The sequence below is a fragment of the Muntiacus reevesi genome, chromosome 19 (genome assembly GCF_963930625.1).
Source record: "Muntiacus reevesi chromosome 19, mMunRee1.1, whole genome shotgun sequence".
Lineage (NCBI taxonomy): Eukaryota > Metazoa > Chordata > Mammalia > Artiodactyla > Cervidae > Muntiacus > Muntiacus reevesi.
The window spans coordinates 49404961-49432812 of record NC_089267.1 but is presented as its reverse complement, the minus strand read 5'-3'; the positions used below and the strand labels follow the sequence as shown (position 1 = coordinate 49432812).

Genomic DNA, 27852 nt, shown 5'->3' with positions numbered 1-27852 from the left:
TAAGAGCTGGGCCTGGACTGGGCACATTGGGATGGTGCCTGTCCCTTCTGCCCACTTCTCATGCACACTTCATGACTTCTTTCCCCACAAAAGAACTATTTTTCTTTTCCTTCTACCAAAGTATCTGTAACTGTGACACATGTTTGCTGAATTTTGCCATTTCTGTGATTTTGGTAATGTAAGTATTTTTCCTGGTTATGACAATATTCCAAAATGATTTGGAGGTCAAATCTTCATCAGCGAAGATACTGGAACTGGGAAACAACAGGTTGGCTTTGACAGTCTAGGTCGGGATTAGCCGTCAAATGTATGTTCACAGTGACCTCAATCTATTTTGTATCTTTTACTTTTTACAATTCCTTGATTCTGAGTGTAACAAAAGTATTTCTGTCTTTGCAAGTGTGTTTCCTGATGTCATTAGGAGCTGTCGATTTGGGAGACCATGTGTTCCTGGGCTGGGTGTCTCAAGGGGTATCATTAATTACAGTTGCTTGAGTTTGGTGCACACGTGGTTAAAGAGGAAGAAGGTGTTAACACTTCTCAAATGAGTTCTCTTCCATGTTTGTACACACATGCTCTTTTTTAAAATTCTGCTGGCATATTGTTTACGGTGGTACTGGCAAACATCACATCTGCTTGCATCTTGCTCAGAATCTCAATAACTCTATCATTCAGCCCTGGTGCTTATTTCTCTGCTAGGCCTTTGTGGAAAGTCAGTAATGCCTGCCATCTGCCACAGAGCACATCGCTGCCTGCCGACAGGCAGGCCGGGGTGACCTCTGCTTCCCCAGCACTGATTAGGATTCACACGCTAGCTTATTAGGGATGACCCCGCCAGGCCTCTCTGTTTCTCTGCCTCTGCAGCGGTTGGCGGCTCACCTGGCAGGCACGGCAGTGAAGGAAGCTAAAGATATAATCAGGGGATGCAGGCAGGCTTTGCACAGCAGATGGCATCCAGAGTCCTGTGGCAGGGGACTGGACTGCTAGTGCAAACACTGCGTCCTCAGACTGTGACGCGTTGCCTCATAGAAAGCACCTCCAGGAAGCACCATCAGTGTCTGGAGTTAAATCCACTCATGTGTAATGTATTAAAGGTAGCTCTTAGAATATCTAAAAGAAAGGTTTAACTGTTCTATTAAAGATACAATTAATTGGAAGGAGATTCTTATTGTGACATGTTTAAAAACTGGTGGAGCAGATGAATGCAAGCCTTAAACAATTGGACAAACCACTTTCTTTTTTCTTGTGAGTATATCTTTAGAAGAGAAATTAGAAATGAGCCAGTCAGTATGCCATTAGTGAATGGACCAATATTTATACAAAACTTCTTTTTTTTTCTGATTCTGCCTTTATACCTCTGTGAACTGGTGAAATTGTATGTATTCAAAACATGATGATTTTTCTGGTCGAAACCCAAATTTTTCTTGGCAAAAAGAAATTATCTGTGTTCTTCCTGTATGTTCAGTGTTTATATAAAAGGAAAATAGTTAGGCTTATTTACTTGTCCATTACTTGAGATTTAAATTAAAGTCATATTTGATTTTCACCTATTTTTATATTTTAAATAACCTTATTAGAGAGGAGTTGAGGATACTTTTCTTAATCCTGAGAGTGATATAAAACCAAACATTAGAGGTTTCACCATTTCCTAAAGAAATGGTCTTCTGTAACAGAAGACCAAATAACAATATGCCTGGAAATAACTTTTCCCAATTTGGTGAAGATGTGAGTGTAAATATATTAAAGGCTGTGAGGGGTTTGTTGCTGAATCAACACTTTTCTCTTCCCTTGACCTCAAGAGGTTCATCCTGGAAAGAACAGCAAAGCTGCCCTCTCATTAGCTTATCTAGGGTCCCCTCTGAGCCAGTGATTTCATCACAGTAAGTTTTCTAGTTCAGTTCAGTCGCTCAGGCATGTCTGACTTTTTGCGACCCCATGGACTGCAGCATGCCAGACCTCCCTGTCTATCACCAACTCCCGGAGTTTACTCAAACTCATGTCCATTGAGTCAGAGATGCCATCCAACCATCTCATCCTCTGTCATCCCCTTCTCCTTCTGCCTTCAATCTTTTCCAGCATCAGGGTCTTTTCAAAAGAGTCAGTTCTTCACATCAGGTGGCCAAAGTATTAGCATTTCAGCTTCAACATCAGTCCTTCCAATGAATATTCAGGACTGATTTCCTTTAGGATGGACTGGTTGGATCTCCTTGCAGTCCAAGGGACTCTCAAGAGTCTTTTCCAACACCACAGCTCAAAAGCATCAGTTCTTCAGCACTCACCTTTCTTTATAGTCCAACTCTCACATCCATACATGACTACTGGGAAAACCATAGCCTTGACTAGACGGACCTTTGTTGGCAAAGTGATATCTCTGCTTTTTAACATGTTGTCTAGGTTAATCATAACTTTTCTTCCAAGGAGCAAGTGTCTTATTTTCATGGCTGCAGTCACCATCTGCAGTGATTTTGGAGCCTCCCAAAATAGAGTCTGTTACTGTTTCTACTATTTCCCCATCTATTTGCCATGAAGTGATGGGACCAGATGCCATGATCTTAGTTTTCTGAATGTTGAGCTTTAAGCCAACTTTTTCACTCTCCTCTTTCACTTTCATCAAGAGGGTCTTTAGTTCTTCTTCCCTTTCTGCCATAAGGGTGGTTCATCTGCATATCTGAGGTTATTGATATTTCTCCCAGCAATCTTGATTCTAGCCTGTGCCTCTTCCAGCCCAGTGTTTCTCATGATGTACTCTGCATATAAGTTAAATAAGCAGGGTGACAATATACAGCCTTGACGTACTCCTTTTCCTATTTGGAACCAGTCTGTTATTCCATGTCCAATTCTAACTGATGCTTCCTGATCTGCATACAGGTTTCTCAAGAGGCGGGTCAGGTGGTCTGGTATTCCCATCTCTTTCAGAATTTTCCACAGTTGGTGGTTATCCACAAAGTCAAAGGCTTTGGTGTAGTCAATAAAGCAGAAATAGATGTTTTTCTGGAACTCTCTTGCTTTTTCGATAATCCAACGAATGTTGGCAATTTGATCTCTGGTTCCTCTGCCTTTTCTTTTTTATTTATTTATTTATTTTTCTCTGCCTTTTCTAAATCCAGCTTGAACATCTGGAAGTTCACAGTTCACGTACTGTTGAAGCCTGGCTTGGGGAACTTTGAGCATTACTTTACTAGCGTGTGAGATGAGTGTGATTGTGAGGTTAGTTTGAAGATTCTTTAGCATTTCCTTTGTTTGGGATTGGAATGAAAATTGATCTTTTCCAGTCCTGTGGCCACTGCTGAATTTTCCAAATTTGTTGGCAAATTGAGTGCAGAACTTTCACAGCAGCATCTTTTAGGATTTGAAATAGCTCAACTGGAATTCCATCCCCTCCACTAGTTTTGTTTGTAGTGATGCTTCCTAAGGCCCACTTGACTTCACATTCCATTGCTGACTGTGGCTTAGATCATGAACTCCTTATTGCCAAGTTCAGATTTGAATTGGAGAAAATAGGGAAAACCACTAGACCATTCAAGTATGACCTAAATCAAGTTTCCTAAAGTGCACATTATCAGACAAGTGTGCCAGGCAGTGTTCTAAATGCTTTAGGTGCATTAGGTCATTTAATCTTCACAACAGGCTTGTCAGTTGGGTGCTGTTATCTCCGTTTTACAGAGGAGGAAGCAGGCACAGACAGGTTAAGTAAATTGCTAAGCTCACACACAAATTATAAACTCAGTATTCTGGATCCAGAGCCTGTTTTGTTATCATTACACCACTGTACACAAATACCTATGCATGAGCACTCCTAAGTCATTTGTAGGAGTATGTTCTCTCAACTGGGAGGTAACTATCATGAAAACTTCTAAATTCTCATATGCTCCTCTTATAAATGCAAAATGCCCTCTAAAATGCAGCCCAAACAAGAGGAAATGCCTTATGTAAATTGCAAAACAGAGTTAGAACATGTGGAATCTTCTGCACTTGTTCTCAGGTAAGACACCTATTCCTTTCAAACTAAGTAAACAATATTTAAATAGAATATGGCCCACCTACAACTACTAATGAGGCACCGCTGTTTTCTGCCATGGACATCTCCAGCTAACCGTTCACCTGCATTTCTTTTCTTTTCAGAACAAGTGGATAAGCCGTAGCCCCATGCTGCAGAGGCGGGTCTACCATTCCATGGCTGCTGTTCAGAGGAAGCTTTATGTTCTTGGAGGCAATGACCTGGATTACAATAATGACCGGGTCCTTGTGCGGCATATAGATTCCTACAACATAGACACTGACCAGTGGACGCGCTGCAATTTTAACCTGTTGACTGGCAAGTACCTTTGATTACGTAAACCAGGAGAAAGAAGAGATTCAGGAAGTCGACAAACTTGTTTTTTTAGACATCTTGAGGGCAGCTCTAAATATTAAATGCATGATAGTGGAACAACTTGGTTTTATTACCAAAGGTGAACACTGTTTCTCTCTGACTCAGTTAAAATCTGACTCAGTCCATTGGCTGAGCATCCAGCTTCTCAGGGCCTGTGTTTACCTCTGTGTGTGTTCTCACATTGTCGAGAGAGGCATGTCAAGTCCATTATTGTCAATCAATATTCATGTAGCAACACTGGTATAAGTAGGAGGGATCAGGTGCTGAAAGAGTTAATGACTCTATAGCAGCAAGTTATTTTTCTCTTCTCACTTTTAGTCTTATTTCTTATGAGTTCAGGAGAATGGTCTTCACTGTTTATCACTGTCAGATATCATTTTTTGCCTGTATTTTCTTAAAGAGAAAACGCTGGAGATGTTCTATGTGTAGGGGTTTGGCAGCACTTCTGACCACACCTATCCAGCCATCACCACGAGCAGCACTAGGGGGCGACCATCCTCATCCCAAAGTGAATGATAAGAAAGCAGCAAATAGCCCACCCCTGACATTTCTTTATGAAGTTGAAAACTTCCTCCCTTCTTGGCTTGCGTTATTAAGATCCCTTCCCTTCCGTTAAGGTCACAAACTCAAAAGGTGGGCAGGACTGTGGCCTGAAGGCATTTTAATACGCTGAGTGGGTGCTCACAGCCCCTGCTGAGGAGGCCACGTTGGGGGCCTAACCAGTGTGAGAGGATTAGATGCTTTATACTGAGCTCCTGTTTTTTTGGAAAATGATCTGAGGCCCACCTACAGCACTTAACTCTGAGTTCCCGTAGTGGTACCTTAGCCCCTCGGTCCCCCGATCTGTGATTCTGTCTGCTATAGGATCCAGCTTATTTATTACCCGAGTCAATTCTGTGTCAGCCCATCAATAAGAAGAGACTGTCTCTCTCTCTGATGGCCTCCAGGGAAGAATATGTGGTAGTGAGTTATTCTTTTTTTTTTTTTTTTTTTAATGGAGGAGGAACCTTTTATCATTTTGGCGTGTCTATATCTAGGGACTACCCAGGCTGGTCCCAGCTCAGGAACTTTATAATATAGTCTTAAAACTGTTGTGTATGTAAAGAAAAAGGAAAGTAGTAACTATCAGTCTTTTTCTGTCATTTGTCTTCATTTGGGGCACGCTAGGGGCTTGGCTCTGTTTTATTTGCTTCTTGGGTTTGCAGCTGTTACAGATGTAAGCACTTGCCTTAGAAGTATTTGTATTCAGTAGAACAAGAGGTGTTCTACATTCCTCAAATATACTTTATATCCATTAGTATTAATTAATGGCATACAACATGGTATTAAACTCTTCTATACGGCTTATTATTGCTGTCTTTAATGCTGTATTTACTAATTTGACTGGCTGTTGAGTGTTATCACCCCGTTCTGACCCAACACTGATTCATTCTCTGAGAGTGGTTAATTCTTCCCTCTGAGACCTGGGAGGCAGGGGTTAGTTGCGGCAAAAATCCTGTGAAGTATACACGTGTGCCCCGGGGGAAAACTACCCCTCAGTGGCAAAAGGGTTAATTAAGACATGCAAGGAAATGGATTTATTTTTCCTCTTTTATTCAATTCTCTTTACTTTAGGCCAAAATGAATCTGGAGTTGCTGTCCATAATGAGAGAATATACTTAGTTGGTGGATATTCGATTTGGACAAATGAGCCTCTGGCTTGTATCCAGGTGAGCGGTTGAAGTCCCCTTTTGAAGTTCATTCAAGTGGTTCAGTGAGGTGATTTTTTTGCAGTGCTGAATTGAAGGAAGAGAATATTTACATATAGAAAGAAGATTGAGCTCCTTTGTGCAGCTAGTTCAGCCACTAAACTTCATTCTGCATCCTAAAAATGATATCTAATGATTGAGTCCTGTTGAAAATAAAGATGGGAATGAGCTTTTTAACAGTATACATAATGTATACGGGAAGTGGGGGAAGTGGAATGCCTTTCCCTTTTTTAAAACCGAAACCTGTTGAAATCTTGGTAACTGTACTTTCACATCTGCAAAACTTATTTTCTGTATATTCCAGTTCGTTCATTTAACAAATGCCCCCTACAGGGGTGTTCTTTCCTAGCAGAAGTGAGTAGTCGTGTTTTGTGATTGGTCTGCAGGGGGAATCTCTGCCCCCAGAGTATCCTTGGCTCATCAACATATGAGCAGCTCAGACTGGGCAAGTTGCTAGCTGGGCTGTTCAGAACAGCCATGGCTATTGTTGATATATATATAAAGTCAAGGTGGTATTATTTATGGTTTGTTTGTTTTACAATTCTTACCAGAGCTGTTTTTCTACTTTGAGTTCTGTGATAGCATATTGACATGTGTTAGCCCTGACCTTTCCCTGATCTCCAGAAAAACATATCATTATAACTATTCATAATATCTAACCTCATCTTTGTGGGAAGATTTTAAACAGATGCTTCAATGTCTTTAATAGTTGCAGGATTATTAGAACTTTTAATTTCTTCTTCACATCTCATAAGGTATGTATCCGTTTTTCAAGACACTTTTCCATGTTTTCTAAGTTTTCAAAAATGTTAGTATATAGATGTTGAGTTGGTTATATTCTACTTTACATTTGTAATATTGCTTTTTTTTTTCCCCTTCCATTCTTGATCTGTCTTGCCCAAGATTTGTCTGGGGATTTTAACTTATTTCTACTGTTGATATAGATAAGTAGTTTTAAGTCAGCAAAGGTAGCATAGAAATGAATATTTAACAGACTTGTCCTGATGGATGTAGTTTCTGATCTAACAGAGGGAACGTAATGTGTTAGTTTAAGGTATATGATATAATTTTGTATACCTATACATTGCTAAGTAATCACCACAGTAAACTGAACATCCCTTACCTCACATAGTTGCACATTTGTACTTTTTTCTTATGAGAACTTTTAAGATTTACTTCCTTAGCAAGTTTCAGACATGCAATATGCAATATAGTATAGTCAACACTAAGGACACTGTATCCCTGAACTCATCACTTTTTTGAGGTATCTTTTGACGACCTCACCCATTTCTGTCACTCCCCACTGCTTGCCTCTTGGAACCACCAATCTGTCTTTGCTTTCTATTAGTTCAGTTTTTTTTTTTTTTATTCCACATATAAGTGAGATAATAGAGTTTTGCCTTTTTCTGACATATTTTTTTGGATTGGCCAGAAAGTTCGCTGGGGTTTTTCCATAAGATGGTACAGAAAAACCTGAACGAACTTTTTGGCCAACCCATTACCTAGAGTAATGATGCCCTCAAGGTCCATATATGTTGTTGCAAAAGAAGGACTTCCTATTTTAATGTCTCTTTCTGTATATATATGTTTGTGTGTGTGTGTAGATAGATATATATCTCACATCTTTATCCATTCATCCATAAGTGGACACTTAGGTTGTTTCCACATCCTGGCTATTATATACAATGCTGTAGTGACCATGGTACAGATGTCTCTTCATGATGCTGATTTTGTTTTCTTTGCATAAATACCCAGAAGTGGAGTTACTAAACTATAAGGTATTTTTAACTTTTTGCGGAAACTTCAAACTTTTTTCAATAGTAGCTGCATCATTACTAGGAAGCATTACAAAGCGAGTGGATAAAGGTGATGGAATTCCAGCCAAGCTATTTAAATCCTAGAAGATGATGCTGGTAAAGTGCTACACTCAATGTCAGCAAATTTATCAGTTTTCATTCCAATTCCAAAGAAGGGCAGTCCCAAAAATGTTTGAACTGCTGGACAGTTGTGCTCATTTCATATGCTAGTATGGTTATGTTCAAAATCCTTCAAGCTAGGCTTCAGCAGTATGTGAACTGAGAATTTCCAGATGTACAAGCTGGGCTTAGAAAAGGCAGAGGAACCAGAAATCAAATTGCTAACATTCACTGGATCATAGAGAAAGTAAGGGAATTCCAGAAAGACATTGTTTCACTGACTATGCTAAAGCCTTAGACTGTGTGGATCACAAAAAACTGTGGAAAATTCTTCAAGAGACGGGAATACCAGACCACCTTCCCTGTCTTCTGAGAAACCTGTGTGCAGGCCAAGAAGCAACAGTTAGAACCAGACATGCAACAACGGACTGGTTCCAAAGTGGGAAAGGAATATGTCAAGGCTATATATTGTCACCTTGCTTATTTAACTTATATGCAGAGTACCATGAGAAATGCCAGGCTGGATGAATCACAAGCTGGAATCAAGATTGTTGGGAAGAAGTATCAACAACCTCAGATATGCATATGATACCACTCTATGGCAGAAAGTGAAGAGGAACTAAAGAGCCTCTTGATGAGGGTGAAAGAGGAGAGTGGAAAAGCTGGCTTGAAACTCAGCATTCAAAACACAAAGATCATGGCATATGGTCCCATCACTTCATGGGAAATAGATAGGGAAACAATGGAAAGAGTGACAGACTTTATTTTCTTGGGCTCTGAAATCACTGCTGATGGAAACTGCAGCTATGAAATTAAAAGACGTTTGCTCCTTGGAAGAAAAGCTATCACAAACCTAGACAGCATATCAAAAAGCAGAGACATCACTTTGTCAATAGTGATCCACCTAGTCAAAGGTATGGTTTTTCCAGTGGTCATGTATAGATGTGAGAGTTGTACCATAAAGAAGGCTGAGAGCCAGAGAATTGATGCTTTCAAATAGTGGTGTTGGAGAAGACTCTTGAGAGTCTCTTGGACAGCAAGGAGATCAAAGCAGTCGATCCTAAAGGAAATCAACCCTGAATGTTCATTGGAAGGACTGATGCTGAAGGTCCAGTACTGTGGCCACTTGATATGAAGAACCAACTCACTGGAAAAGACCCTGATGCTGGGAAAGACTGAAGGTAAAAGGAGAAGGAGGTGGTAGGAGATGGTTAGATAGAATCACTGACTAAATGGACATGAGTTTGAACAAACTCCGGGAGATAGTGAAGGTCCAGAAAGCCTTCTGTGCTGAAGTCCGTGGACTTGGGAAGAGTCAGATACCACTTAGCAACAGAACAACAGCAAAGCCACACCAGTCTACATGCTTTCCCTCCCTGCAGTGCCCAGGGCCACTTATCGTGTACACTAATTAACTCCTCATTACACCTGGCTGTTCCCAAACAAGTCTGTTTTCAAAAAGATGGAGGAGTACATGTGTGTATCTTAAGCCACTGAGGATATTCTAGAGTAGCCTCAGGATTAAGGTGATTCTGAAAGAGGCAATTCATACATTTTAATCAAGTAAGTTTTAATCAGAGCTTGTGTTAATGGAATAAATTTCATCTCTGAGATTGGACAATAAAAGATTCTAATGTATCTGCTTTTTTAAAAAAAAATGAGCATTCTGGGTAGTTCTGTGTTCTCGTAGCTACCTTGAAGTACCACATCAATCAATCATTTGCAAAAGCTGTGTTTATTTCCTTGGCTGGCATGTTAGTCCCACAAAGCACAGATAAACTTGATAAAGGCTTTTAAGAGCCTTTATTGTTTGTAGATAATAAGTTCATATAAGCATATGAATTGTCATTTAAAGAGAGGCTTGGAGTGTTAAGTCTTCATGGATAACAGACTCATCATATATCTTCGATTTTAGCTATGGACAGCTGATTATGGATTACATTATCATTCATTCTAAACCAAGGCTGTACAGTCTCAAGTATTTATTTTTTGGGTGACTACATAACTATTTATTTTGGTTCATTAACAGTAAATATGTTGATGGTTGAAGAGACTAGCTACATGTTCAAGCCATTTCCTTACTACTTTCTGGAAGAATATCCAGCAGAGAAGTAAGCTCATGAGAGATTGAAATAGTATTTATAAGAAGATACTGACTAGACAGTAGAAATTCCTGAGTACATATCATCAGGTTGAAAATCACAGGAGACAAGACAAGAGGGTGGAGGAGAGGACATGAGCTGACCTCGTCTATGGAAATACTAAAATCACAACTTACTGCGAAACAAACTCTGACAAATGCTGGAAGCTACCAAAAAGATACCCTACATCCACAAGATGGTAGGAGGGGTCAATTGTGATAAAGTTCAATCCCATACATGCTGGGTGGGCACCCACAAACCAAAAACTAATTATATCACGGAAGTTCTCCCATAGGAGTAAAAGTTCTGAGCCCCACATCAGGCTCCCCAGCCTGGGGGTCTGGCAACAGGGGGAGCTCCCAGAGAAGCTGGCTTTGAAGGCCAACGTGGTTTAGTCACAGGAATTTCACAGGACTGGGGAAATAAATTCCATTCTTGGAGGGCACTCACAGAGTCTTGTGTACCAGAATACAGGGAAAAGAGTCGTTGTCCTTGTAAGAGATTAGGCCAGACTTACCTGTTAATATTGGAGGCTCTCCTGCATGGGGGGTGGGGGTGTGTGGCTGTGAAGTCAGAATGATGTAAATCACTGCTGCGGAAAAGAATAAAGAATGAAAAGAAATAAGGATAGTCTAAGAGACCTCTGGACAACAGAAAATGCACTAATACTTGCATTATAGGGGTCCCAGAAGAAGAGAGAGTGAGCGAGAAAGGACCTGAGGAAATCTTTGAAGAGAGAGTAGCTAAAAGCTTCTCTAACATGGGGAAGGAGACCGTTACCCAAGTCCTGGAAGCACAGAGTCCCAGGCAGGATGCATTCAAGGAGGAACATGCTGAGACAGTAATAAACTGACAGAAATTAAAGGCAAAGAAAACATGCTAAAAGCAATAAGGGAAGAAAATAATGTACAAGGAAACTCCCGTAAGGTTATCAACTGATTTCTCTGCAGGTAAGAAGGGAATGTGGCGTGATACATTTAAACTGATGAAAGGGAAGAACCTACAACCTACTCAGCAAGGCTCTCCTGGAGATTTGACAAGAAACCAAAAGCTTTACAGACAAGCAGAAGCTACGAGAATTCAGCAGCACCAGACCAGCTTTGCAAGAAATACTAAAGGAACTTCTCCAGGTGGAAAAGAAAAGGCCATGACTAGAGACAAAATTATGAATGGGAAAGCCCACCGGTAAAGACAAACATGCAGTAAAGGTAGGAAATCATCTGCACACAAATATGGTGTCAAAATCAGCAACTGTGAGGAGAGCACATGCAAGATACTGGAAATGCACCAAAAAGACCCCACTTACAGGCCAATATCACTGATGTGAACATAGATGTAAAAATCCTCAACAAAACAATTGCAACAATACATTAAAGGGCTCATACACCATGATCACGATTGAACCCTGGTGGCTCAGACGTTAAAGCGTCTGCCTACAATGCGGGAGACCCAGGTTCAATCCCTGGGTTGGGAAGATCCCCTGGAGAAGGAAATGGCAACCCACTCCAGTATTCTTGCCTGGCAAATCCCATGGACAGAGGAGCCTGGCAGGCTACAGTCCATGGGGTCGCAAAGAGTCGGACACAACTGAGCGACTTCACTTTCACTTTCACAACCATGATCAAATGGGGTTTATCTCAGGGATGCAAGGATTTTTCAATATCTGCAAATCAATCTGTGATACACCACACCCACAAATTGAAGAATGAAACCCATATGATCATCTCAATAGATGCAGGAAAAGCTTCTGATAAAATTCAACACCCATTTACAAAAAAAAAAAAAAAATCTCCAGAAAGTAGGCATAGAGGGAGCCTACCTAAAATAATTAAAGGCCATATGTGACAAACCTACAGCTAACATCATAATCAACAGTGGAAAGCTGAAAGCATTTCCTCTAAGATCAGGAAAAAGACAAGGATGTCTACTCATACCACTTTATTAAACATAGCTGTGGAAGTTATAGCCATTGTAATCCAAAAAGAGAAATAAAGGGAATCCAAATTGGAAAAGAGGGAGTAAAACTGTCACTGTTTGCAGATGACATGATACTATATATAGAAAATCCTAAAGATGTTACCAGAAAACTACTAAAGTTTGCCAATGAATTTGGTAAATGCAAGATACAAAATAAATGCAAGGAAATCTGTTGCATTTCTATACAGTAACAATGAAAGATCAGAAAGAGAAATTAACATAATCCCATTGCATCAAAAAGAAAAAGATAACTTAGGAATAAAACAAAAGACCAGGACTCTGAAAACTGTTAGATGCTGATAAAAAAATTGAAGATGATACAAAGAGAAGATATACAGTATCTTTGAACTGGAAAAACATCATTATAGTTATTAATAAAATGACCAATAATGCCCAAGGCAATCTACAAGTTGAAATGCCTTCCCTATCAAATTACCAACAGCATTTTTCACAGAACTGGAACAAAAATTTTTTTAAATTTATATGGAAGCACAAAAGACCCCAAATAGCCAAAGCAATCTTGAGAAAGAAAAACAGTTGGAGGAAAGAGGTTCCCTGACCTTCGGACAGTACTACAAAGCTACAGGCATCGAACGGTCTGGTACTGGCAGGAAAACAGGAATATAAGTCAAAAGAACAGGAGAGAAAGCCCTGTGGTCAGTTACACACCAGTGGTCAATTAATCTACAAGAAAGGAAGCAAGACTGTATACAATGGAGAAAACACAGTTTCTTCAATAAATGGTGGGAAAAATTAAATTACAGTTTTTAACACAATACACAAAAATAAACTCAAAATGGATTAAAGACCGAAATATAAGACCCAATACTGTGCACTCCTACAGGAAAACATAGGCAGAACACTCTTTGATATAAATTGCAGCAGTATCTTTTTTGATCTGTCTCCTAGAATAATGGAAATAAAAACAAAAATAAACAGATGGGAGTTAAACTCAAAGCTTTTACACAGCAAAGCAAACTATAAAAAAAAAAAAAACACAGCAAAAAACAACCCACAGAATGGGAAAAAATATTTGCAAATGGTGCCTCTGACAAGGGATTTCCAAAATTTACAGACATCTCATGTGGCTCACTATCAGAAAAACCCAAACAAAAAATGAGAAAACCTACATCGGTGTCATGTGTCACAGACAGCCACATCTGCCACATCTTGGTCACAGATGACCAAGAGGCACATGAGAAGACACTCAACATCGTTAAAAAATAGAGAAATGCAAATCAAAACCACAGTATCACCTCACACCAGTCAGAATGGCCATCATCAAAAAGTCTACAAACAATAAATGTTGGAGAGTGTGGAGGAAAGGAAACTCTCCTACACTGTTGGAAATGTAAATTGGTACAACCATGAGGGAGAACTGTACGGAGGTTCCTTAAAAAGCTAAAAATAGAGCTACCACATGATCTAGCAATCCAACTCGAAGGCATGTATCTGAAGAAAACCATGTTTCAAAAGGATACATGCACCCCAATTTTCATTGCAATACTGTTTACAATAGCCAAGAAATGAAATCAACCTAAATGTCTATCAACAGGAATGGATAAAGATGTGATACATATATATAATGGAATATTACTCAGCCACTAAAAAGAATGAAATAATGCCATTTGTAATGACGTGGATGGATCTGGAGATTATCATGCTAAGTGATGTTGGAGAAAGTCAAATTATCATATGATGCTATTTTTATGCAAAATCTAAAAAAAAAATGATACAAATGAACTTATTTACAAAACAGAAACAGACCCACAGACTTAGAGAACAAACTTATGATAACCACTGTGGCAGAGTCGAGGGGGAGGGAGTTTGAGATTGGCATGTACATGCTACTGTATTTAAAACATAACCAACATGGAGCTACTGTATATCACAGGGTACATGGCTCAATACTCTGCAACAACCTAAATGGGAAAAGAATTTCAAAAAGGATAGATACATGTATAATTGAATCACTTTGTCATATACCTAAAACTATCGACATTGTTAACCAACTATATTCCAGTGTAAGATAAAAATTAACAACAAAAAACACATTTTTTAAGCTCCAAAACACTGAATAAATTGAGATATGATCTGTGAAGGAAAAAAGTATAGGAAAAAAAAAGAAAAAAGTATAAGAAAGAGTGGAGAAAATAGTATAGATGTTAAAAATATCAAAAGTTTTAAGTTTTTTTAATAAGTCACAAATATGTAGAATTCTTGGATCCTAAAGCCATGGCTGGCTAAGATTAGTGAAAGTCACACTTAAATAGTTCAGACTGGTCTGTTAACATCCAGAAGGACTAGTCTTTTTTTTTTTTTTTCCCCCAAGTTGAAAATACCAGCCAATAACCTGTCTATTAGACTGACCCTTCTGGGCTCATCATTAAAGTTTACTTAACTATCATTTGTAGGATTCAGCCACACAGGGATGAAGCATGTCAAATGTTGAGAAACCATACTTTTTTATCTTCTTTTCTGCTATGTGACTGACCACAAACTGTTTAACCCATTATGAGGATAAACAAGAGAAAGCTGAGATGCTCTTAAATTAACACTTTGAAGATTAAGCTTTGGACTTGTTAGTGACACTTACCCGTGGGAGATGTTAAGTCCTGAGGAGTCAGGTGCTCTCGTTAGTTCAGTGGGGTGTGTAAGCAAGCAGCTGGCGCAGAGCTCGACTCTAGCCTGGTGTCCCGGGGACGACAAGCATCAAGGAGCAGCTGCCTCGGTGATCAGTCCGTGCTGTCAGGTCACCTCCACCGCTCTTCACCTAGGATTACTTCTTCTTGGTTGGAGGATGTGTTGCCAAATTGGCACCTCCTTCTCCCCAATGCCTTCTGTCTGCCAGCTTTCATGGGAGTGTACTGGAGAAAAACCACCAACCCTTTTGTTTCCTCCATCTCACGGATTAAATAAATTACATCTGCCTCGTGGCTTCCCAGGTGGCACAGTGGTAAAGAATCTGCCCGCCAATACAGGGGACGCAAGAGACAGGGGTTTAATTCCTGGGTCGGGACGACCCCCTGGAGGAGGGCATGGCAGCCCGCTCCAGCATTCGTGCCTGTGACTGCCGTGGACGGAGGAGCCCGGTGGGGTACAGCCCGCGGGGCTGCAGCGTTGGGCTTGCCTGAGCACAGAAGCACTTACCGTGAGCAGTCCTCTCGGTCCAGGAAACCGGCCCAAGTTCTCTGGATGTGACTTCACCTTTCGTGTTCTAAAAATGCATTCAGTCGGGGAGGGGATGTCACAAAATGGCATGAAATCCTTATTCTTTCTTGGGTTGCAATCCTGAGACAAAAAACTGGCTCTACCAGCTGTGTGACCCTGATTAAGTCACTCAGCTAGTCAAATTCACAGGGTGGGGGAATAATACTTGTCACATTGATCTTTAAGTTTCTCCAGGAGAGAATATAAGAATAACCAAGAAATGCTTGAAAATGAATGAGACATGCTCTTACCCAGTCAAAGGAACTGTAAATGTGCTACTGTAGGAAGATACATAAATCAACAAAAGAGAACAAAGAAAAATCTGTATGTAGCATGTATTGAGCTATCTGAAATGAGTAGTGACAGGGCATATTGTTCAGTAAATGGGATGGGACAGCTAAATGTCCATTTGGGGAAAAAAGCTACAGGTTTGATCTTTCTTTTATTCTAGGCCTTACTGATGTCCTCTTCTTTATGGGCTTGGATCCCCAAATCTCAAGGGCCCCTTTAGTCTGAAATAATGCATTATTGCATTAAAAATGTAAGAATTATCCACGTAGGTGACAGATGTGGGCATCAGAGTGGATGAGGCCCCTTAAGAGTGCCACAGGGTCTGTGGTTGGAATATTGGGGCATGTCTGCATTTAGGAGGTGGCTGGAAGAAGTGGACCAAAGTGGCTGGCAACAGGACCATATGAATGACAAACTTACTTTTTTTTTTAAGGTCATAGAACCCAAGGGAGGAAAAATTTTAAATGAAGTTAGAGGAAGCTCATATGAAGAGAGGATAAGATGATTTAGGGCTAGGAGTTTTATGGGTTCAACAAATACGACATGACCAGCTTGTCTTATAAAAGCATCTTCCTAGTAGTAAAATTAAACCAGAAATCAGTGAGGTGGCAGCAGGCACTGACTGACAAAGATTCTTTTCCATGTAAGGAAAGAGATGAAACTCCAGCTTAACAAGGAGATAACTGGGGAAAAATCTCCAGAAGCAACTGATTTTCTTGAACCTGCTATGAAGCTATAATATTCTCTGTGCCAGACCCTGAGTGAGATGATCTCACCAGTGTTCAGAGCAAAGCTGCAAAGTCAGTGTTTATTTCACACTGCAGATGAGGATTTGTAAGCCAGCATACAAACAACGCTTACTAGTTTGGGCAAGTTACTTAACCAGTCTAAGGCAGTTTTATTAAAGGACAATAATGCTGCCTACATCTCAACGCTTGTTCCGAAGGCTAAATTATTATAAATATATGTACATACACATAAATGTGTAGAATAGCATTTTACAGGAACTAAATACATATTTCTGGTACAACACTGTGAGAAAAATAGCAATATGTAAGATATAGTCATGTCAGCGTAACTGAAATTAACTGCAGGTTTTCTTTCATGTGGACACAGCTTTACTTTGAACCACCACCTTTAACATACAGATTTCTCCCTTCCTTTGTAGGTACTCGATGTAAGTAGAGAAGGCAAAGAAGAAGTATTCTATGGGCCTAGACTCCCTTTTGCTTCCAATGGAATAGCAGCATGCTTCCTCCCCGCTCCGTATTTCACGTGCCCTAACCTTCAGACTCTTCAAGTGCCTCATCACAGGATTGGCGCGGTCTGAAAAGCCAGTGCTTTAAGCATCATGAACAGGAGGACAAAAAGCCTGGCTTTTGGATACTGGGCATGAAAACACTCAGTGCTCAATGCTTCCTTGTTCTGTTTTCTAGATCTTATTATATTCAGATAAACATAAGCAAAAAATGAAGTTTTCTAAAATACACATGACTGAAAACGCCTGTCACTCTCCTCCGTGTGCGTCAATATATAGTATGTGTGACTTTTACTGCGGTGTTAGCCGAGAGCCGACTGAACGGTCTGTGGGACTTTAAAGCATCCCTTATACACCTTGTCTAATGAGTGCTGTCCAGGACACTACACTCTTAGTGAGGCAGTTTATTTCACAAGTACTGCCGTCCGTGATCTTCAAAAACATTGTCGGTACTTAATCTCTTTATTAAACCCTGGGTTTGCAATTTTTCTGTTAAAAATCCAACATTATACAATACTGCTGTGGAAGCAGAGTCCTCGCCATTATGACATCATAAATTTTTAAATGCCGTATTTTATTCACGGTAATATGAATAACCGAGGTGCACTGGGACAGCAGATGGAGGACCTGGATTTTCCCCCTTAGTTGCTCTGTGACCTTGGCTTAACTTTACAGTGCTTCAGTTTCCTCACTTTTTAAGGAGGGCGATTATTGATTTACGTATCAATTCAGAAGAACGCTGTGAGAATTAGACAAATGCTCTGAAGTACTTTGCCTAAGAAAAAATATCACTCAAATTACAAGGCATTTTACTGTCTTTAGAAGAACCGGGAGATTATTTTTGAAGTTTAAAACTTACTGGATAGAACTTGGAAGACATGCTATGAGATGATTCTGAAAAGCGTGTGAAAGAGACATACTAATTAGAAAACAGGGAGTTTACCAAAGCCAAAGATTCCTACACTTTTACAAACCCTTGCCTCAAATTCATTTAAGACTGTTTAGTGAAAAGTGACATTTTAAAGCTAAAAAAAAAAAATTAGTTGGACTAACTTTGGTATCATAAAGTGCTTTGACATAAATTTGAACCTAGAATTGGTAGTTCTAGTAAAAGTTTTTCCACTTTGTTAAAGGTTATGTCAATCTTCAGCGCTTGTGGGATTCTTCTCCATCACCAATACATATTACTACCATTTTTAATAATACAGAAGAATTTTTTTAGGCTAGGTTTTTGGATTTGCTTTGTCTATAACAAAATGTTAAAAAATTAAACAACTCAGTAATCGTATTTGAACGTAAATTCCATAACTATAATGTGAGTTTCCCCCCTTTCTCTAATCTTGTTATGATAGGTCATCTTTCTTAAAAGGAAGATTTCACTATTTTTCCTTGGTATAGTTTAAGCATTCAGCAATCCTTGGCTTATAGGAAACTGTCATTTTGTTCATGTAGCCACTTTTAGTAAGCAGAAGTGAATGAAAATATTTTTTATCCTAAATACAGAAATCACTAACTTTATATATTATATAATACCTAAAACACTTATTTTAAATATATATTAAATATCAATATATTAAAAATAAATATATAATTTTTGGCTGTTCAGATTAAGAGGGGAGGGGAGACTAGGGTAAAGAGAGTGGTAAAATTTTAAAAGACTTTAAGTTTAGACAAAAAACCTAGAGGAGTATTTGTACAGTTCTGAAAGTTGACAATTGATATTTAGAAGGAAAACAGAGTCGCTCTGTAAGGTATAAACCATCCAAATTTTTAAAAATGCCTTACTTACAGTGTGAGGAGAGTGGATTCCAACATTTCAGAAATCTTTCCAACAAGGACCTACACAATTATTTCAGATTTACTAAAATTTCTACTTAACACACAGATTTCTTCAGGAATTTTACCTTATAAAACAATCTATTTTTTTTAAACATTCTGTTTTTAATCCTAGATTCTCCACCCAATTATTAAAAGGGAAATGGTCTTGAAGTGAACTTGACTGATAAATGGAAAGGCAGTCTGAGATTATTCTCATTTGTGAAAACTTCTAACCATTTAAAACAAATCAGTATATACTATCAAACCTTTCCTTGTATAGTATTACTCAGTAATAATTGTATAATAGTAATGATACTATAAAATTGAAGTCAGAATTTTTATATAAATTTTACATAATTTTCAGAAACATATAATTGTAAACAAAGAATAGCATCCAAAGTACAGCAAACCCTTCCCCACAAAGAGAAATTCCAGCTCACTGAGAATTTGATCCTGTCCCTCAAATTACCAATCGTAAGAGCTAATAAGAAAAATTCTAGAGAACAGTGGTTGGTCATAAAAATCTAAGTCCACCGAAACTAGTCAGATACACGTTTTCTACCACAGTGAACTATTCCACAGTAATACATCATCCATTTGCACTCTTCAAAGACCATATTGTATTTGTATTTATTAATTTCAATTTCCATGAAACGTAAAACAATTTAAATATTACTTCAAGATTGTACTTTAAAAAAGAAAAAGCAGTAACACAGATATTAGCAGTGTTCTTACTCTAGGAGGAAAAGTCAGAAAAGACATGAATCTCTAAAATAATATGTATGTAAAACGCAGTAAAATTCCTTAGATCTTTAAGAGCAAAATGCCAATTTGTTATTTTTAGGGTATTTTCCACACCATTTCTCTCTGTATTTTCCTCACAGTGTAGCCATATGTATGTTGTATACCCTCAGCCATTAAAATAGCTGAAAACTTACCTTTCTTTTGTTAAGGCAGAGTATAAAAGCAACAGGAGTAAATAAGATAAAAAATATTCCTCAAGGTAACATGGTTCGTTTTTATTTTGCTTTTCAAAGAGTCAATCTGTCATGAAGAGGAAGTTGAATAATCACAAGTGCAGTGCAAGTTGAATATATGCATTTTTATTATATCTCATTACTTTGTACACAAATAACTTAAAAGTGTGTATAAAATAGAAATGCCCGGAATTTTTCTAAAAGCATAATTCACAAGTGCAATGAACTGGGTAACTATCTTCACACCAGAAATGTCAATAAGCAGAAGTTGGTCTGTTCTAATCATTCGATACTGATTTTGGTAAACTGAACAATATAGTTTATCACAGAATCAAAATATAAATCTCATATCTTACATCAAATATGTGAAAGAATATACTATTTTGCTAGTTCCCCAACTGTTTTACACAAACAGAGCCTATTATTTATAGTAGCATACTCTCCATTTGACTGACAACGCAGTATTTTTAACCCTAGGAGGAGGAGGCAGGAGATCAGTTTTTGGAAGATAAAAGGTTTATGTAAAAAAAAAAAAGAGTATGAATCAAAACCCAGTGGTTTAGAACAGATAACACAGTTTTGGGTGAAGTTTCTATGATATCTGCCTTTATCTCTGAAAAAAAGTGTTAAGTTGATGCGCAGAACTTAGAGAAAGTAGTTTTCTTAAAGGTTTTTCCCAACTGTAACAGCTTGTCAAGTTCTTATATGATTATATAATCCTAAAAATAAAAACTGCCAAGATTCTATGAATGTACATGGAAAGGAGTCCATGTAATTAGTTATAAATAGTAGTTTTAAAGATTTGTGATGAAGTGCAGAAGATAAAAATAACAATGTGTAGTGAAGATACACACCTAACAACCACAAATAATTTTTTTTACTTACCCGAAAAAAACAAAAAAGTCAAATATGCTTAGTAAGAAAATAAAATATGCTAGGGATAAGGAAAGATGTAAAAGTTTATACTGTGAAACTCTTCCAGTACAAATGCACTGAATACTGAATGATTTTGTACAGGGACAATACACCCATGTTGTCTTCTCCCCTATGAAAACCTAATTAAATGTTCAGTTGAAATTTAAATCATAACCAAATCTGAGTGTCTAATAAAAGTCCTTTTGATCACTGTGTTGTCCTCCAATCATCTTTTACACTCCACCTGATATTTTAAAGAAACTGACTGGGATACTTACGTATAGAAAGTGAAAGTGTTAGTCACTGAGGAGTGTCTGACTCCACTCAGTGTGAAGAGCTGACTCATTGGGAAAGACCCTGATGCTGGGAAAGATTGAGGACAGGAGGAGAAGGGGATGACAGAGGATGAGATAGCTGGATGGCATCACCGACTCAATGGACCTGAATTTGAGCCCACTTTGGGAGATGGTGAAGGACAGGGAAGCCTGGCCTGCTGCAGTCCATGGGGTCGCAAAGTCGGACATGACTGAGCAACTGAACAAGTGTCTGACTCTTTGCAACCCCGTGGGCTGTAGCCCACCAGGCTCATTTGTCCACGGAATTCTCCAGGTAAGAATACTGGAGTGGGTAGCCATTCCCTTCTCCAGAGAATCTTCCTGTCCCACAGATGGAATCCAGGTCTCCTGCATTGCAGGCAGGTTCTTTAACATCTGAACCACCAAGGAAGCCTAACATGTATATTTTAATTTTCCTAATTGAGTATCTTAAAGTTAGGTTTCTGTAGAAATGGTGGTAAGCTGGCAAACTAAATGAAGCCCACAGTGTAGAATGAACATGTCCTTCAGCGAAAGTAGCCAAGACAGTCTACTCTCTTGCTTGAGTCGAGTTTGGAAAGAGAAAGTCTAGTGTCAGGTGGCAGAAATTCTCCTGACAGGAGGGCTTCAATGTCAGATTAACAATGGGAAGTAAATGGAGGTCCTTGAGCAGAAAAGTAACAAGATGAAAGTAGTCTTCTAGGAACATTAACGTCAGAATTAAGTGAAGAATAAATTTCAATAATCCGGAGATAAGGAGGCGATTATAGTGCCTAATAAATTTGGATGCACGTGATGGCAAAAAGAAAAAAAAAGCAAAAGCTTGTACTGCTGATCAGATGAAAAGTGGGGAACAATGAAGAATCCAAGAAACATCAAGGTTAAGTGAACTGGGAAAGTGGTGTATGCTCTGGGTAGAAAATGAAGGCAAAGACTGTCACCTTCTCTGGAAAAGAAGGTGACAAAGGCAGCTCGATGTTGCCCTGAGATTCCAGGAGAATTAACTAGATAGGTTTAAAGAAAAAGTAGTACTAGATACAGATGTGAAAGATAAAGTTATTAGCTAGTCTTCTCAGTTCACTACCAGAAGAATGTTGAGACAGAGCGGGTGAAGGGCCAGATCTTACCAGTAGGGACAAGAAGAGAAACTGTGTATGTAGGAAGAAGCAGTATCGCTGAGGAAGGCATAAGAAGATAGAAGAGAATGCAGTCACAGAGGCGCCAAAGCCCAAGGAAAATGAGAGCACATTCCAGATTCGACCACAAGAGACTGGCTTACCTTAACAATGGTAGAAGCAGTCACCTCAGATATTACAGGGATTTTAGGGGGAAAAGAACATGAAGGAAGCAACTACAAGGTTATTCTAAGTCTGGGAATGGAAAGAGATAAGACTATAGTCGTAAGGGTCAGTGAAGATTTTTAAGAAATGGAACTGAATCATAAATTTTCTTTTTTCTTCAATGAATAAAACAGTTTAAAATTTTACTGATACACAAATTAAAAAAATATATCTACATATACATGTTACAGACTTTCTTGTTATGAGTTTTAAGTATAAATTTATTCTTAATATACACAGGTACATATCCTAATGCATGATTCAGTAACAGATTTTCTTAACCCTTAAAAAGTTTCATAAGCTAACAGCAAGATTATCTAAGACATCTTTATCAATTTCCCTTGGGGAGGAATACACACACACACACACACACACATAAATAACCCTTTAAAGGCACTCCATTAAATATTTTAAATTTCAACTGCTAAAACTTGCAAAATAATACATCATTAGTAAGTCACTATTATAATGAAAAGAAATTCATTGCTATGACGTCTTCAGTAACCTTAAAGAGGCTTTTATTCATCCCATTTATTGAATTAGTTTATTTAGGGGTAAAATAGACCATTTATAGGTCATGAAGTCCTTTAGACTTCACAAATTCCTGTTAGGAAAGGGCTACTAACTATAGTTTCCTGACTGTAGTGCATTTCATTTTAAAAGATACTTGAGCCAGAAAAGGGCTGAAAATGTTTTCCTGAAGGAATAGTAAAACCATGATAAACATTAGAGCCCCCAAAGAAAACAAATTATTTCAAAGTTAGCAAACATGACATGTAAGAAAACACTGAAAAGAAGTAGAATCATTCATCTAGGACATACCATTAGAGAAGAACAAAATTGAGAAGTTTCTTACTTTTGTGCATGAGATACAGGAATCATGTCTGTATGTCTAAGAGAATGTAGGTCACCAAATACTTTCACATAATTTTAATTACATGATTATAAATCGGTTATCCCACTGATTCTTACCAGAACATGGTGAAATTTCAAGAAGTATTATTACTCATTTTTCTCCATGAAGAAACTAAGACTAAGAAAAGATTAGGAATCTGCTCATGGTCACAAAGTAAGAGCTGAGTGGGAATCTGCTCATGGTCACAAAGTAAGAGCTGAGTTTAAGACCCCCATGGGTTCTCTCAGCACTAAGATTGGAACTGTTTTTACCCAATAATGCTCACTAGAGAAAGGAGTCAAGGACAAAGCTCAACCAGTAAAATAAATCTGAAATTTCAGATAGTTAAAGGGTTGAGAGATGAATTGCTATAGGAAACTAAGCTGGTTCCCTGCAAATATGTAAGATGCTAGTTTATAAGAGGTTCTAGTTGAGGAGCAAGTAGATAATTCGGCTGACTTTTCAGAACTCTTCTGTTAATTTGTAACCTTAAAAAATTTCCATAATATTACTTATTCTCTTTTTAAAGGCTCTTATTTATCCTCCTCTTGATATGACAATTCCAAAAGAAAGGATGAATAGAGAAAAACATCTGGCAACTGTTGGACCCAAAGTATAAACACTGTTAGCCCAAGTTAAAAAAAAAAAAAAAAAATATATATATATATATATATATATCTGTATAATCCCTTAGCCAGATTCAGTTTCACTGCTCAGAGTTAAGTGTGCTCTGAAAGAATTTTATTAACTTGCCTCAAACATAGTATAAAAAAGGATCACAAATATACAGTCCTATCTCCTGACCATTCCTCAGAAGAAACAAAACAATAAAAACAAGCAAACAAGAAAGCAACCAAGTGACAAAACCAGCACAGGGAAGCCAGGTAATGTGAAATAGTGTCATGATTAAATATAACTTGTAAAGAAACAAAAAATAGAAATAAATTACTTGCAAGGCAAAAAGTCAACACTACAGTAAAATGCCCATGGATCAAACCTGCATAGACATACACAGACAACACTCCCAGATAGGAAAACTTTCTTTAGGTTTCTTTAGTTTACTAAAACTGCTTCAAAACAGAATGCAGTTTTACCAAGTTCCAAGGATTCTATAACATATTTAACTCTTATTTCCTTATTTATATACTTTATACTTACAGGTATGTACGGAAAAGATCCTATAAGGTATTTTAACAGAACATTATACAATTAATGAAGGTAGGAGTCAAATGGCACAAAGTGGCTTTAGGTATTATAATTAATGTTGAGGATGAAATCACAAAATAGATTCGACATGATCATTTTGCAGGTTCTGTATCTCATCTTGTCCCACTTGTCCTAGCTGAGATAAAAGCTTGCTATAGGCTTCCCTGTAAAGACAAAAGAAGAGAGAGATATATGTTTATTGCTGTTGTGCAGTCGCTAAACCGTGTCTGACTCTGTGAAGTCATGAACTGCAGCATTCCAGGCTTCCCTGTCCTTCACTATCTCCCAGAGTTGGCTCAAACTCATGTCTATTAAAGTCGGTGATGTCATCTAACCATCTCATCCTCTGTTGCCCCCTTCTCCTGCCCCCAGTCTTTCCAGCATCAGGGTCTTTTCTCTTTTAAAACAATCTCTTTAGGAGATACAGACTTATCCCACCATGTTTCATTACTCTAAATGGCCCAGCACTATATTCAGTCATAAGCCTATAGGGAAAAAAAAAAAAGAGCTTTTATCTATTTTTGACCAAAAGCATATTATCTAGTTGAGTCACTAACCCTATTCACCAGAATAGACTCCAAATCTTTATAAATGGGAAAATAGGCCATTACTAGAAAATGAAACTAGATTTTATAATCATTGTCCAAAAGGATATAATCAAATTATCAAACATACCTTTGTGCAGTATTTCTGCCAAGGCCCCATTTCCGCTCTGAATTCTTCAGAGCCTGAGTAAGGGAAGGAACCAAGTGGATAACAACCTGCGGGTCCAATGCTGCTACTGCTTCTAAAATGCTGTAAATCTGATAATCATATCCCATACCATAATCTTCAATAAACTGCCTGAAAGTAAAACAGGTTACTTAGAATTACTCTTGGGGCAGTTGCTCTGGCTAGTATCTATCTAGCCCAATTACAGCAACGAGCTGTAACCTGAATGCAAGAAAAATACTTTATGTAAGATTATCATAAGGATCTATGACAGACGCCATACAAAGACTGAAACTTGAAAATATAAAAAAGAAATGGCTTCAGCGTGAGCCATGACCAGAGTGAGGGCATTAAGAGGGAGAGGGAAGAGTTGGAATCCCAAGAGGAAGAATTAAGAGGGAAAAAAATCTAACACCAGGGAATTTCCGGCTACACTCTGCATGTGGTTAATCTGGGTGGTAAGGGTGTAGCGTACTAAAATAGAACACGAGTCCAGCTTCCTGGTTATTTTGTGTATCTTTTAGTTAATTTTTCCTATCTCTAGATAAATCAAACAGTATTTCTATGAGGAAAGCAAGTTAGTTCTAATAATTTTTATATTCCTTAATTGAACAAGAGACTTTAGACCCACAGAAGAATAAAATATGAAGAATACATAATAAAGAATTATATTTACATAATTATACATATACATAAAGAATATATCATTCTATTATATAAAAAAGAATTATATATTTTAACCATAAAATTTCTAGTCTTCCCACCCTAGCCAAAAGTCACCTCTCTTAGTAAACTGTAGTTAACAAACATGTAATCTTTGTTCATTATAAAATCCTTCCTCATCTCTTAGGGTTTTACAGTTTTCTTAAACCCAGTATTTATTTCAAATGATCACAATTTTTTAATTAAACCTAGTATTTATTTCAAATAATCACAATTTTTATATTCTATAAATAAACTGTAAGCAACTGACAAGTTGCAACTACGTGATAAGAAAGCAAGCCGAGGAATCAAAAATCCCCCACAGAAGGAAGGAAATGGACCCAAACTATTCAACAGTGGTGCTATGGTAGAGATACATGAAACGAAGGTCAATGGGTAGAAACTAGGAGAAAGATACACTTTAAAAGTACTGCCTTAACAGAAAGCCTAAGATTCTATATGGTGCAAGGCAGGAAAATAAAAGAGAAAATGTTCTACAAGTTGCAGTTATTCTGATGAAGGGACAGCATCTACATATAAAGTCTGTGCTTCACAAATTACATCCAATGGAGCTCTGTGGGTTCACGGCATCGGAAGTGAACAGGAAGACCAGTGACAGGCACGTCCACACCGGATGCTGAGTGGCATCTTCAGCAGCTCCAAAGCCTGTATACCTGTTAACCATGCCTCACGTTTTCCACTTTTCCCTCTGAAACACATGCAGGCATCTTCCTTACTAAATTCTCAGGTAATTTTAAGTCCTCTTTCTCCCTAGTAATTTTATTTTTTAATAAAACAACAACGTAGCAAAACTACTGCCAAAAACATCATAATTGGAACTACAAACAAGTAGTAACACATTATGTTTTGGATAATTAGTTATTTAAAAAACATGTTGACTGTCAAATGGCTGGCAATAGTCTCCTTGCCAGTTGGCATATTTTCCAGTTACCTAAACACAGAAGTCAGCTGGGCGGCAGGTTCTCCTCCTGACCCCACTTGGCAGGCTTTGACCATGCATTGCAGGTTCTCGGTGGCCAGCCTTTTAACTAGGAGGGAAAATTACAGCATTACACATTGTGCCTGAATTCACCATCTGGATCCTCATTTTCATGAGCACTCTAGATTTAGAAAAACATGTTGTTTTCTTAAAGTATGTACATGCTTTTTTGTTATTTTTCAAAGTGAAATAGTTATGAGCTTTTTGTTTTGTTCTAAAGTCTATCTTCCATTTTAAGAAAATATAAAACACTTGAGTCTATTTTTCACATGTGACTGAAAAAATACTGTAACTGAAAAAATATATGTGAAGATATGCATTTTTTGTCAGAAAAGAGTCCATATTCAAAAATGTTCTACCATCCTAATACTGTAAACACTGCTACACACTGACAACAGATAACCTTTAATAATTCAGCTGACTTACAGATTGATTTTTTAAATTCATATTCCTTCCATTCACAAATACATATGTTCAGTTCAGTTGCTCAGTCGTGTCCGACTCTGTGACCCCATGAACCGCAGCACGCCAGGCCTCCCTGTCCATCACCAACTCCCAGAGCCCACCCAAACCCATGTCCATTGAGTCAGTGATGCCATCTAACCATCTTATCCTCTGCTCTGTTGTTCCCTTCTCCTCCTGCCCTCAATCTTTCCCAGCATCAGGGTCTTTTCAAATGAGTCAGCTCTTTGCATCAGGTGGCCAAACTATTGGAGTTTCAGCTTCAACATCAGTCCTTTCAATGAACACCCAGGACTGACCTCCTTTGGGATGGACTGGTTGGATCTCCTTGCAGTCCAAGGGACTCTCAAGAGTCTTCTCCAACACCACAGTTCAAAGGCAAAATCAATGCTTCGGTGCTCAGCCTTCATTATAGTCCAATTCTCACATTCGTACATGACCACTGGAAAAACCATAGCCTTGACTAGATGGACCTTTGTTGACAAAGTAATGTCTCTGCTTTTTAACAAGCTGTCTAGGTTGCTCATAACTTTCCTTCCAAAAAGTAAGCGTCTTTTAATTTCATGGCTGCAATCACCATCTGCAGCGATTCTGGAGGC

At 38.3% G+C, this 27852-nt stretch overlaps 2 protein-coding genes across 6 annotated transcripts in view; one reads left to right on the top strand and one right to left on the bottom strand.

Annotated features, from left to right (window-relative positions):
• KLHL32 (kelch like family member 32) overlaps positions 1-21609 on the top strand; it is a 216712-nt gene extending 195103 nt beyond the window's left edge. For all 3 annotated transcript variants that reach the window (XM_065911353.1, XM_065911352.1, XM_065911354.1), the window contains 3 exons: positions 4123-4315; positions 5987-6081; positions 16824-21609. In XM_065911353.1, the coding sequence (XP_065767425.1) occupies positions 4123-4315; positions 5987-6081; positions 16824-16985 (450 nt within the window). In that variant the 3' untranslated portion in view covers positions 16986-21609. The remainder of the gene's footprint in view (positions 1-4122; positions 4316-5986; positions 6082-16823) is intronic.
• Positions 21610-23353: 1744 nt separating this feature from the next.
• Positions 23354-27852, bottom strand: part of MMS22L (MMS22 like, DNA repair protein) — a 123493-nt gene continuing 118994 nt past the window's right edge. For all 3 annotated transcript variants that reach the window (XM_065911348.1, XM_065911349.1, XM_065911350.1), the window contains 3 exons: positions 26744-26840; positions 25054-25221; positions 23354-24542 (listed from right to left, as the gene is read on the bottom strand). In XM_065911348.1, the coding sequence (XP_065767420.1) occupies positions 24449-24542; positions 25054-25221; positions 26744-26840 (359 nt within the window). In that variant the 3' untranslated portion in view covers positions 23354-24448. The remainder of the gene's footprint in view (positions 24543-25053; positions 25222-26743; positions 26841-27852) is intronic.